The sequence below is a fragment of the Triticum aestivum genome, chromosome 2B, assembly GCF_018294505.1.
Source record: "Triticum aestivum cultivar Chinese Spring chromosome 2B, IWGSC CS RefSeq v2.1, whole genome shotgun sequence".
NCBI lineage: Eukaryota > Viridiplantae > Streptophyta > Magnoliopsida > Poales > Poaceae > Triticum > Triticum aestivum.
Genome location: NC_057798.1, coordinates 717,021,808 through 717,033,878, shown reverse-complemented (window position 1 = coordinate 717,033,878; position 12,071 = coordinate 717,021,808). Strand labels below are relative to the sequence as shown.

The following is a 12,071-nucleotide window of genomic DNA, read 5'->3' as shown; positions in this document are numbered from 1 at the left end:
ACCTCAACCGTCTAGGGTGCTCAAACACCCAAGAGTAACAAGATCCGAAAGGGATTAGTGGGGGGAATCAAATTTCTCTTGGTGGAAGTGTAGATCGAGGCCTTCTCAACCAATCCCTAGAGAATCAACAAGTTTGATTGGCTAGGGAGAGAGATCGGGCGAAAATGGAGCTTAGAGCATCAATGGAGCTTAGAGGTAGAATAGGTAGTCAACTCGGAGAATAAGACTCCCCTTTTATAGTCACGGGACAAATCTAACAGTTATCCACTTAACCAGCCCGTGACATGCGGTACTACCGCACCAGACAAGCGGTACTACCGCAAGGCGGTGCGGTACTACCGCACCCATGGCAGACACCAGAAGAGGCCCTTTTGTGTTGACGCTGTGAGCGATAGAACCGCCGGATCGGTACTACTGTGCGCCCTTGCGGTACTACCGCAAGGCAGGGTTTGACTGGCCTGGAAAGGCACGGAAGAATAAAATTACATCCGTGACTACTTCCATTGAATTTAGATCGGTGCAAAAGTCCAACGCGGTATTACCGCATCCAGGGAGTGGTAGTACCGCACAGGGCGCGGATGTAAAAAATTACATCTGCCCCTACTTCCTCGTGAGTAGCAGTGTTGAACCAGAGATCACGGTACTACCGCATTCTAGGAGCTGTACTACCGCATCCTCGAGCGGTACTACTGGTCCCTTGAGCAGTACTATCGCGCGCCACAGCACACTACCACTTGAAGACGTTCATTTTGCAAAGACACGGATAACAGCTCGGAGCTCCAAAGAGGTAACGGAAAGGTGGTGCAAAGGAACAGACATGTATGTGATGATTCCACCCTAACCTTTCTGAAGCGGACCCCCTCTTAATAGTACGGCTTTCCTATGACTCAAATCCACCAAAAGGAAACATAGAGAAACGCCGTCTTCGAAAGATCTCCGAGGGGCACGCAATCGTCTTGTGCCTATACATGAGGTACCTAAAATGCTCAATGCAAACGATTAGTCCGTAAATGCATTGTTATCAATCACCAAAATCACTTAGGGAGAAATATACCCTTACACGTGCCCCCTGACTAGACCGGGGCAGGTGCCATGAACCCCAACCTCGACAAACAACTCCTCCATCCTGATTCGCACTACTGTTGCCGCTTCTTTCTGCCTCCACCGGTATGCGCTCCCCGTTGCCCAACAAAGAGAGTAGCGTGCAGTGTCGACGGAGCCGGCGAGCAATGGGTGTGGTGGAATTGCGACGAGGCATTTGAGAAAGACGACGGGTAGGTGGGGAATTATGACATGTGTGCTGTACAAGGTGAGCGAGTGAGCCGTTTGCACTCGAGTTGCTCCCAACGAACTCTCCTAAAACAGCGAATCCGTGATATGGCATTTTTTCCACATCAAATTCATGCGTCTGATCATTCAGCAGGCACAACGTTCGCAAGATATCATTTCCCTTTCTTTTTCAGTCCGCGAGAGATGAGACAGATAAAACCTTTCTTAAAAAAAGGTTGTTTCCTCCCGAGCTCTCGCAAGCAAGACGTGTCCTAGATGTATGTATAGACAACTGTCATTGTGACATATAGCTATGGGCATGTACAATGGTGCTATATTAGAAGTGTCACATAGGATAAACGTTGAGGTGGAGGAGAAAGAAATCATAAGGAAAAGTTTGTCTTCTCTTATTTAAGAGATGATCTCTTAACACAATATGTCTCATCATGTTTTTAAGAATACCTAGTTATTAAACGCTAAAAGATAACACATTGTAGACATACTTTTATTGTCATCTTTAAACTATATGCAAGTCTTAAGATAAGATTGTTTTATTAACCATTGTAGATGCCCTATTACTGAAATGGACAATATGTTTAAACAACTGAAGCATTCAATCCGAAAGGACCCGGTCCACAAACCAACACCCCCCCCCCCCCCCCCCCCCCCCCTCTCATTCATCTCTGTTCTAAACAGAGACAATGTGCAAGAGAACAGTTCGATGCCTGTGGGTATCCGGTTGCTTGACCAGGGCCGACCACGTGCTTCTTGGGCTTAGCCAGCCCTGAACTGCTGTCCGTTAGCATTACGACCACCTCTGGCATGCTAGGCCTGTCATCGGGCATTGGTTGCACGCAGAGAAGCCCGATCTGGATAACCCTGGATAGTTCCAATGAGAGCTGTTGGTTAGGTTCAGCCACTTGCGAATCAAGAAGGGCCTTGATTTTCCCTTTGTTCCAGAACCCCCACGCCTGCAACAAACGCACATAAGACATTCTTTTAGATACAGGAAATTTCATTCAACAATGTGGTGTGAACTGTAATTGAATTAAAACTTTGGTTTTTGTTTGTTTGTTTGTTGTAACACTGTATAGTACTTACATCAAGAAGAAACTTTTTTACGTTCTTTTTGCCAGAGACTATCTCTAGCAAGACCACTCCAAAACTGTATACGTCACACTTGAGCGTCAGGTAGGCTTCCCTTGCATACTCTGGAGCAATGTACCCCCTTCATAAATCACAGACATGTCAGTCGGCTGAAATCTTAAATGTAGAAAAACAAGGGAGCATTTCAAATTGTATGTTTAAACCATACGGTGTCTGTACTACTGTTGGGTTCGTCTGATCATCAATAAATAGCTTTGCGGTGCCGAAGTCCGCTATCTTAGGCTTTAACTCGTGATCCAAGAGTATGTTCGACAACTTAAGATCTCTGTGGATGACTTCCTTGTTGTGAAGGTACTCAACACCTACCGCAACACCATGGATTATCTCTAGCCTTTGAACCCAAGTCAATGATGGACCGGGTGATGAGTTTTCTCCTGTCAATTAGTACAAATTAATAGGTCCATGGGCCAACCCACAGACGAAAGAATTAGCAAAATAAACATATGTAGTCTAACACAATTGTGTGTTTAAGTGAGTATTGAGTAGTACCAAATATGTAGGGGCTCAAACTTTTGTTGGGCATGTACTCGTAGACTAGTATCCACTCGTCCTCTTCCTGGCAATAGGAAACTAGTTTCACCAGATTATTATGTGTGACCGTTGACATCACTTCCACTTCTCTTGTGAAGTCCTTCTTGCCTTTTTCGGTAAGGCCAGATGGTTTGAGTCTCTTTACAGCGACGATAACACCATTTAGTAGTGCCTGATGATTGTGCAACAGAAATACAGTCAAGCCAACCAATAAAAATATCACAACTTACAATGGAGGAGTAATACTAGTATATGTATAGAAGAATTAAAGAAAGAACATACCGTGTAAACAACGCCAAATCCGCCTTTGCCGATGATATTGCTATCAGAAAAATCGTTTGTGGCCGCCTTTATAGAAGGCAGATCAACTGGAGGGACACATATGCCGGCTTCGGAAAATTCTTCCGTGGCTTCCATGATAGTCGGCGGATCAGCTTCAGGGACCGACCCGATAGTCGAAGCAGGATCTCGACGACTACCAGCGGGGGTGTTAGCATCTGAAAGACTCTGACCATGTGAGATGTAGTACAAAACTAGACAATTTTCCACGCGTTGCTGCGGAAACACTAAGAGACATGTAGGTATGATATATTATCACTGCATCATAACCGTCGTTTTGATAAGTTAGCAATTTAATGGTTCAAGGGATTTTCTAAAAAAAAATTCTAATTCCTTTTTATTAATTTGCATTAACGTATCTTCGAAAGGTCTTGTAGCATTGTAGAGCTTTATAAGAAAAAATATTTTAGTATTTACAAATGGACAACACACCATCGAATACTTGTATGCACGTATTGCCTTCCTCATTTCATATTCTCACTCTTTAATCCATCATAACAATCAATACCTACCACCAATTCTAGTTAATTTTGTATACCACATGAATAAGATGGCATGCTAATGACAAATTATGATGTGGCAGACATGCATGACTTGGTGAGATGAGAGAGTGAATGTTTTGGGAATTAAATGCCATGGATGTGGTGCATGTCTCAAAAATAGTGCTAGTGGATGCCGACATGGCACAGTTGGTGAGGTGGATGGCTGCAGTTTGAGAATTGTTTATAGTGATGATGAACTTTTGAAGAATATAGGATACCCCGTGCAAAAGACAAAACAAGTTGGACGGCAATTTTTTCGCATTTCTCAGCTACTTAACTTTGTTTTTTCATTGATGAAATTCTAATCTTAACGAGTTAGATGCTACATGAAGAAATGCTCCCGAGAGCGAAAACACCATGCCCATCTTCAGTTCAACTATATAGTAGGTTATTCTTCTTTAAGGCATGTGATGTCGTTGGCAGCTAGCGGGAAAATGGGAACCACAATAGTGTTCTCAGTGGCGGAGCTAGCTCAAGTTTAGAGCCTGGGCAAGATTGACGTGCGACCATGTTAATAAGGTTTTGCCCAAGCAAACTCTCCACTAATCTAATTTTCTCTACTACATTCCATGGACATGCAGCATGGGAGCCCGGGCAGCTGCCCCAGCTCGCCGGGTGCTGGCTCCGCCACTGAGTGTTCTCATATACTCCTTATGTTTCTTTTTGCTCCGTGTATTAGGTTTGTTTACGGTCAAACTTTGTAAAGTTTGATCAAGTTTATATTTAAAAATATCAACATCTAAAATACAAAATAGTTATGGTATGAAAAAATGTTCCCTCATAATCTAATGATATTGACTTTGTATTATGAATGTTAATTGTTTTCTAGAAACTTGGTCAAACTTACAGTGAGTTTGACTTAAGGCAAAGTCTAGATGCGGACAAAAAGAAATGAAAAGAATATAATATATATATACTTTGTAGTTGAGAGACACAATAATATATTTATCTACATAAAACACACTGATCAATGGGCCCAACAACGTACCCCACAGCCCCGAGCCACCAAAGGCAAGGAATTCAAGGGATCTTAGTAACTAAAAAGACACAAATGCAGTTTTCATTAATTAATAATATATGTCTTTGATTTCACACAAAAATGACTTCTTGCACTAATCAAGTGCAAAGATCGGAGTTATATGGGTGTAACTATACCCGATAGTAGTATGTATTTTCCCTATATGTGTGTAGTTGTGTCTGTGTAGTTGTGTGTATGAACACGAGCAAATTCGCGCATAGGAGAAGCATTTAAACTGTACCTATAGGTGAATTGTTTTGTCGCCGCCCCCCATATCTCGAGACCGCAACTATGATCAACAGACATACGACAAGGAAGGCTAGAGCTCCACCAATAGCCATCGCATATGGAAACGAATGATGTGGTGCATCACCTGCGAGCAAAGTAGTTTCGCGTTAGAACGAGTATTAACAAAAGAGCCCATGTGTTGCATCAGGAAAAAAAATACCACTCTCCTAATCCAGTAATCATGACTCAAAACTTCAATAGGTCAACATCCTTTATTTTAACACATAGCTTTTCATCTGTATACTTATCCTTCTTCCCACCCTCGCCGACGATGGTTCAGTGCTCACACAATCAGAACTTATTTGAATGTTGTCAATCCTAAGGCGTCACTCTCTCGGCGTAAGATGAGAAATCTGCTTTTTCTATGAGGTTTTGGCGATGCTTGCATGCATGGTTATAGGTGGTTTCTTTTGTCTTCAATCCTGGTTTTGCTTGTGTTTTCAATTCAGATCGACACCGTTATGAAAGAAAGACGTATCATGCACTATTGATTAAGGTTGCACCCTAAATAGCGGGTAAAATAATATCATATTCAAATTCTACATATTTTTATAATAAAATTCTATATATAACATGTTAAAGTTGGAATTTGGATTTAAAAAACATGTATATTTTTAAAAAGCATTTGATTTGTATTGCGGGTTGATTAACCCAAATATCAGGGGCTATCCCGCAAAAGCAAAAATCTGACTTAAGTTTAATATGTGGCATGATTATCAGAAACATCATGGTTTTTTTTTGCAAAAATAAAAATCTGAATTAAAACTAGCATGTGGATTGATTAATAGAAACATCAGGGATTTTTCTGTAAAATAACATGAGGAAGAAAGAATACCTATGTCCTATATATAGAAACATCAGGGATTTTTCTGTAAAATAACATAACTTTTTTTCTTAATTGAAAGGAAGAGAAGAGGTAATAGAAGAGAACGCATTTAGATGAAGAGCAACTCTAGCACATACCCCAAATTGTCATACCGCAAAATCTATTTACAGTATACTGCAAAATGTTTTACAGTATGGCAGGTGTTGTGTCAGAACAGATACCATAAAATTGCTTTAGGTCAGATGTGGAACCCACTTGTTAGTAGTTAAATTTACAACATGGTCCTTGAAAAATAGCACAAAGAACCCTCAAAACAAAAACCAAATAACAATTAGGTCCCTGGCCGCAGCCCACCTTGTCACTGGACACCCCCAGGCCACCCAATGCTCGGCGCAGTGGTCCTTCATGACACACGGCGGTCGACCCCCCACTCCACGCGCGCGGTAGGCATCCATAACTATGCACCCAATGCATGCAGTGGCCCTCAAAGACGGCATACTCCACGCACGCGGTGACCCTCCAGGACGGCCTGGCCACGGCAGACGGCGGTCGGCGCACACACACACCACGTCCTCCACACACTCCAGTGTCGCGCTTGTGGTCGTGGCTACGGGAGGTAGGGGTGGATGCAGACTCGATTCCGGAGGCGCGACCTCAGAGCTATAGGAGGCTCCGGTTGCTCCATGGCAACGCATCGCCGGCCGAGGGAGGTGCTACAGTGAGCTGCCGGCGAGGCTAGCGGCGGCAGAGGCGCATGAGCGAAAGCGGTTGCTCCTGAAACTTCCCTCCCGCCAATCATTTTCTAGTTTAGTGGGAGCTCGAAAAAAGGCCTCGAAAAATGAAGATATGAGGCAGTTGGGCTGTCATATCAGGGGAATGCTAAACTTTTTTACGATTTGACCAAATATCCAGGATCTATTCGGGTCAGTTTTCTTGACAATAACCGAAAACTAGTAGCTATTATAATGGCTGCGGCCTTTCACGGGATGTGCCAGGGATGCTCCAAGAATTGATGTAGAACGGGCTAAGAGAAACTCTTGCTTGAGATGGGTCATGTATTAATAAATAGTATAAGTAGTTACTTGTAGCTAATTGCTATAAACGTTCGCTATTATTTACTATTGATGACATAACAACATTCTACAACCAACAGTTGGCTTATATTATCAAACATGCTCAGCATCTACACCCGGATACCCTTCAACGTCAATGGACGCTACCAGACGCATTTTCGGGGCAGTACGTCACACCTCAAATCTTCGTCTCCACGTTCATGTACATCAATTAGCAAACCCCAAATCCATATAACTCAGTTAGCAAACCCCAAATCCATATACCTCAATTAGCAAACCCTAAATCCATATTACACATGCATCGTGAAGTTCGATACAGCCGGACGCCCAGCTACTATATCGAAACATGCCATTGGCTTACCAAATTAGGCATATTCTATCTACATACTAAGCCATGGACAAAGATCATTCATAGTTGCCCTTCCTGGCGCCCTTGGCTTCTTTTCGCGAAAGTAATGGTCGAATATGCAATAAATCTCATTGTCGGAGTTGTCTGCCCTATCACTGTTCTCTTCCTCCTCTTCGGGGTAGCCCAGTCATGGCATGAACCATCCGAGCTTGCTCTCCGGCAAGGGCACAAGTATTCCTCCTCTGCTACTTCTGAGGATGCGTGAACGGATAGCTTTCTCTTTCGCGACAGCGCACGCTCCACCTCCGCCACATCGGCAGCGAGCTAGGCCTCTCTCTCCCACGCCCTCTAATTGTTACGGCGAACGCACCAATCCCTATAGCACTCATAATCCGGTGGACCGGAGATGGAGTCGTAGGCAGACCTCGAGCTTCCAGCACTGCCGGATTTGAGCGCTAGTTGCGCTGTCGCAATGGATTCGCGGCAGACAGACTTCAACATCGGTTGGATGCACTCCTCCCAGGAGCGGCGGACGGCCATAGACTCCCCCGACACGCATGGGAGGACACCCCAGTCGACGGATCGGCAATCGTCAGAGTCGGATCCACTACCTGGCATACCGAAGAGGGCTGGAAATCATCAGAAGGGAGCTTGCACATGAAGTGAAGTGGAGTGGAGTGGAGTGATTAGGGTTTGCTTTGGGGAGCGGATGAGAAAGATCCTTGACTTTGAATTGGATCTCATTCTTCTTCCCTACTAGCAACGAGGTTATCCAACTTCAGTGCCTCATATATTTCTACATATGTGGGAGCAGGGTGGTCTAGCATAGATCGGATTCGATGTGGCGGAGCGCCCATGCCTCCCCATATCCACTCCATATTTGGGCTGGATATGAGGGGTGCCGATCAGCCTGGGCGTTTGGGACCGGTATGAGGCATTCATCTAGGTCAGGTTTTTTCACCGGTCAGTGATCGGACCGCCTGCCCGGGCATTTTGGGCTGTTATTAGGCGTCCTTCTAGGTCGGTTTTTTTGGCCTGTCAGTGACCGAGCCGCCCGCCCGGGTGTTTGGGGTGGGTGGGGGGGGGGGCTGGGGGGTATGAGGCGTCCGTTTGGTTCGGGTTTTTTATCAGTTAGGGATCGGGTTGTCGCCCGGGGTACAGGGGAGGTGGGGAGCCCAGCTGTAGATGCTCTTACACAAATGTTGAGTTGCTGACCGACCACTAGTATTTCACTTCTGTGAAGCAAAATTATTTAACCACCCACTATGATTGAAACTGTTGTTTTCTGGTGTGTGTGTGTGTGTGCGTGTGAGTGAGAGAGAGAGAGAGAGAGAGAGAAAGAGAGAGAGAGAGAGAGAGAGGAGGTTGTACGCACCTAGTTCAGACTTTGGCAGCCTCATGTACAGATCCTGCCCTCCATCCACGTAGCGTAGGTCGGTGATGTATCCTGTCCAGATGATGCACCCAGCGACTGCGCCTACCCGGATATCAGCGGGGGCATATGCCACGCAGGAGCAGTTGTCGAAGCACCTGGCCCTGCACTCCTCCATCGTCGCGCTCGCATCCACCGACGCGTTGAACGTGTCGGGGAGCTTCACGCCCTGGAGCACCATGAACCCGTCCGTGCTGCTGGTGCTGGCGCTCCCGTTCCCTTGGGCGCAGTCTAGCGCCGCACTTCGCTGGCATCCATCTGCGTTCTCCCTCAGGTCCCACTCAGCGGGGGACGCGGGGGTGAAGCCCCTGGGACAGCTGCAGAAGGACGTGGAAGGAGCGTTGGCGTTGCAGAGGCCGAACGGCCCGCACATGGCGTAGTCGTCGCATACGTCCCTCGGCCCCTTCAAGAAGGTCTCCCATCGTTGCGTGCTCGCCTCCCATACCAGCCGCTTGACAAAGCCGGTGGACGTCGCCACGATGCGGGAAGGGGGCGTGCCGGGTGTCGCCGTGTACCCGAAGGTTACCTCCCCGTCGTTGATGTTGACGACGAACTTGAACATGTTGGTGTAGCTCGCGGCCTCCGTGGTGCCGCTGAACCGTAGTCCGTTCCAGGGCCCTGTGCGGTAGACTTTGGTGCTCCCGTCCCACAGGGTGTTGTCCGGTAGCCCGTTCACCTCCGTGACGAACCGATAGGCCGGAGACGGGTCGTCGGCTGAGCGCCACGACGAGAGGTACCACTCGGACCCTGTCCATCGGTTCTTGCCCATCTTCATACCAGGAAGCAGCGTGTCAGACAGATAATCGAACGATTGCCACACGGTGGTGTGGCCGGCTTGTTCACGGATGACCCGGTTGCCAGATTCAAGAAGCTGCGCAACCCTAGGAGCTGCCGTCGTGGTGGAGTTGGATGTCCATACGGTCTGGCCTGAGCCATCGAGCAGGAGAAGGTTTCCGGTGTCGCTGAACACCAGAACCCCCGCCGTGCTGTTCAGGGGCCTTTCACGGTTCGCCACCCAGCAGACGGTGGTGTTGGACACGGAGAACCATATCCCGAGGTATCTGTTGGTGGACACCCCGGGAGAGAAGAAGCCCAGGATGAACGACCCTCCGGCTGAGACCAGCGTGTTGCCGTCGGTGATGTTGCTGCCCTCGTTGAGCAGATCGGATACACCGGTTACCAAGGCTCCCGGAGAGAGGAGCAGGAAGAGGAACAGGGGAAGAGTAAGACCGAGATGGTCTCTGGTTACTTCCATTACGACTTATTACGAGTATGGTTGAAGGCAAAGATAGGTCACCGGCTCTAGCGCAACCGCCCACCGGGCTTTTGTAGGCTGGCGCCGGAAAGTCATGTCCGCAAACTGACAAACAATCAGTCCTTGCGAGATCCCCATCCATTCTCAGGTTGCAAGATGAGAGTGATAATATCAAGTATACATCCACACGGTGTCGATTTTGCTCTCGTATGTGCTGATGTCATTGCGGCTTTGTGGTTTAATTAAATATATAAAACACTAATCTTAATCCAGAATCAAACGGGCATTACAATGTCAGAATTAGTGTTTAAAATACATGCTACAACTCAACCGACAACCAGGCTGAGAAGCACCTGGTAGAGGTTTGAAATTGTCAAAGAACAAGGGGCGTGTTTGGTTGCCGTGCGCCACAGTACCCGCATTGCATACACTTCTTCACCCAACCTGGCTATGCAAATGCAGCCTCAAATGCACCATATGCATGTTGTTTGGTTGCCTGGATGCCCTCTTACCTGCATGTGCTAAACCACATTGTCTGGTGTTTGATTGCCTGCATGTTAGTCCACAAATCCAAGACATAGTGTTTGGTTGTATGCAAGGCCTGATGTGTGGTAACCTTTTTGGCTAGTTGGTGAGGTTACCACCACACTTCAGCAGCACACATCATAAGCACAACAGAGTATAAACAAAGCATCAACTAGCATAATTCAGATATAAGCAGTACCGCAGATATGACAGTTCAACACATAAACCATAAACAGTTCAAAGCAGACTCGATAGTAATTAAAATGGAGGTGCCCCGGCCCTAATCCTTGGCGGCGAAGGCTTCGTCGTGCTTCCCGCACTTGTTGACGACCTCAATGCCATCGTCGTCGAAGATGATGACCTTGAGGGTGTCGGGAGTGAGGAGCTTGAACGTCACCATGTAGCCGATCTTGATCTGATGAACGGCTACGTAGGTGGCCCAACCCTGATCCAGGGTCACCCTGCCGTTCATCAGCTTGACCGTCACCTTCCAGGAGCAGCCAGTGTTGATCCTGAGTTTGAACTCCGTCGGCACCGCGACGAAGTGCTTGGTGAAGTCCAGGGGCATGGGAATGCACTCAACCTTCGGTGCAAGGATGACCTTGCAGAAGTGAGTTGGGCCATCCTCCTGATGGTAGTGGTCGTAGTTGCGGCGCTTGTTGCTAGGGGGCTCATCCATGCCCTCGTCGTCGCCACCCTCAGGCGTCTTCGGGTCTTCCTCGGTGGTGGGCGGCAGCTCAACCTCGTCAGGCATTGGGTGTAGGGGCTGCTTGCCCTTGCTGTCAACGGTCGGGAGCACCTTCGTGCCCATCTCATTGCTATCCTCGATCTGCACACAAGTCATGGAGTCAGGCATTGCACAGAGTTCATGGCTAATTCAAGAGTTTGTAGTTAAAACGGCATGACTGTCACTCTTCTCCTCCTCTCCACCCTCATATATTTACTCACCCTGCCCACCACTATTTACCCACCCCCGCTCTTCTCTCACTGTCAACCTTCCTCCTCCCCATCGCCATGAGCTCTAGCTCCAGCTCCAACGGCAACCCCTTCCCTTGGGGTATTGGCTGGAGGGCCTTCTTCCTCGGGTGGACGGCTGGTGACCGGACCAAGTTCGAGAACACCATGGAGGTGTGCTTGAACTTCGGCTCCATGCCGGACATGCAGAACGAATCCAATGTTGTGCTCATGAAGGCCACTCAAGATGAGCTGAAGACGCTGATTCCTGACCCAGCCAAGGGCGCGATGGCAGTTGACACCCTTCGCTGGGCCATGAATCAGGTCGTCTCCAATGACCCTAAACAGAGGAAGAAGTGGCGCAAGTACAAGACCTACTGGGCTCCTAATGACCGTCGTGCATTGAATCTGTGGGAGTTCGTCCCGGCCGAACACCAGATGCTTTAGAGGCTCTACGGCATGAAGCACAAAAACACGTGGAAGGCGTTGTTCATGGCGTCTGA

At 47.5% G+C, this 12,071-nt stretch overlaps 1 protein-coding gene across 1 annotated transcript; it reads right to left on the bottom strand.

The window, feature by feature from the left end:
• Positions 1–1,946: 1,946 nt before the first annotated feature.
• Positions 1,947–10,089, bottom strand: LOC123039475 (receptor-like serine/threonine-protein kinase SD1-8). Its single transcript, XM_044462626.1, has 7 exons — positions 8,778–10,089; positions 5,175–5,239; positions 3,250–3,522; positions 2,926–3,139; positions 2,585–2,810; positions 2,384–2,497; positions 1,947–2,265 (listed from the first exon to the last, which is right to left on the bottom strand). Exons 1-7 carry the CDS (start codon positions 10,087–10,089, stop codon positions 1,947–1,949), a joined length of 2,523 nt encoding a protein of 840 aa, XP_044318561.1.
• Between the last annotated feature and the right edge of the window lie 1,982 nt (positions 10,090–12,071).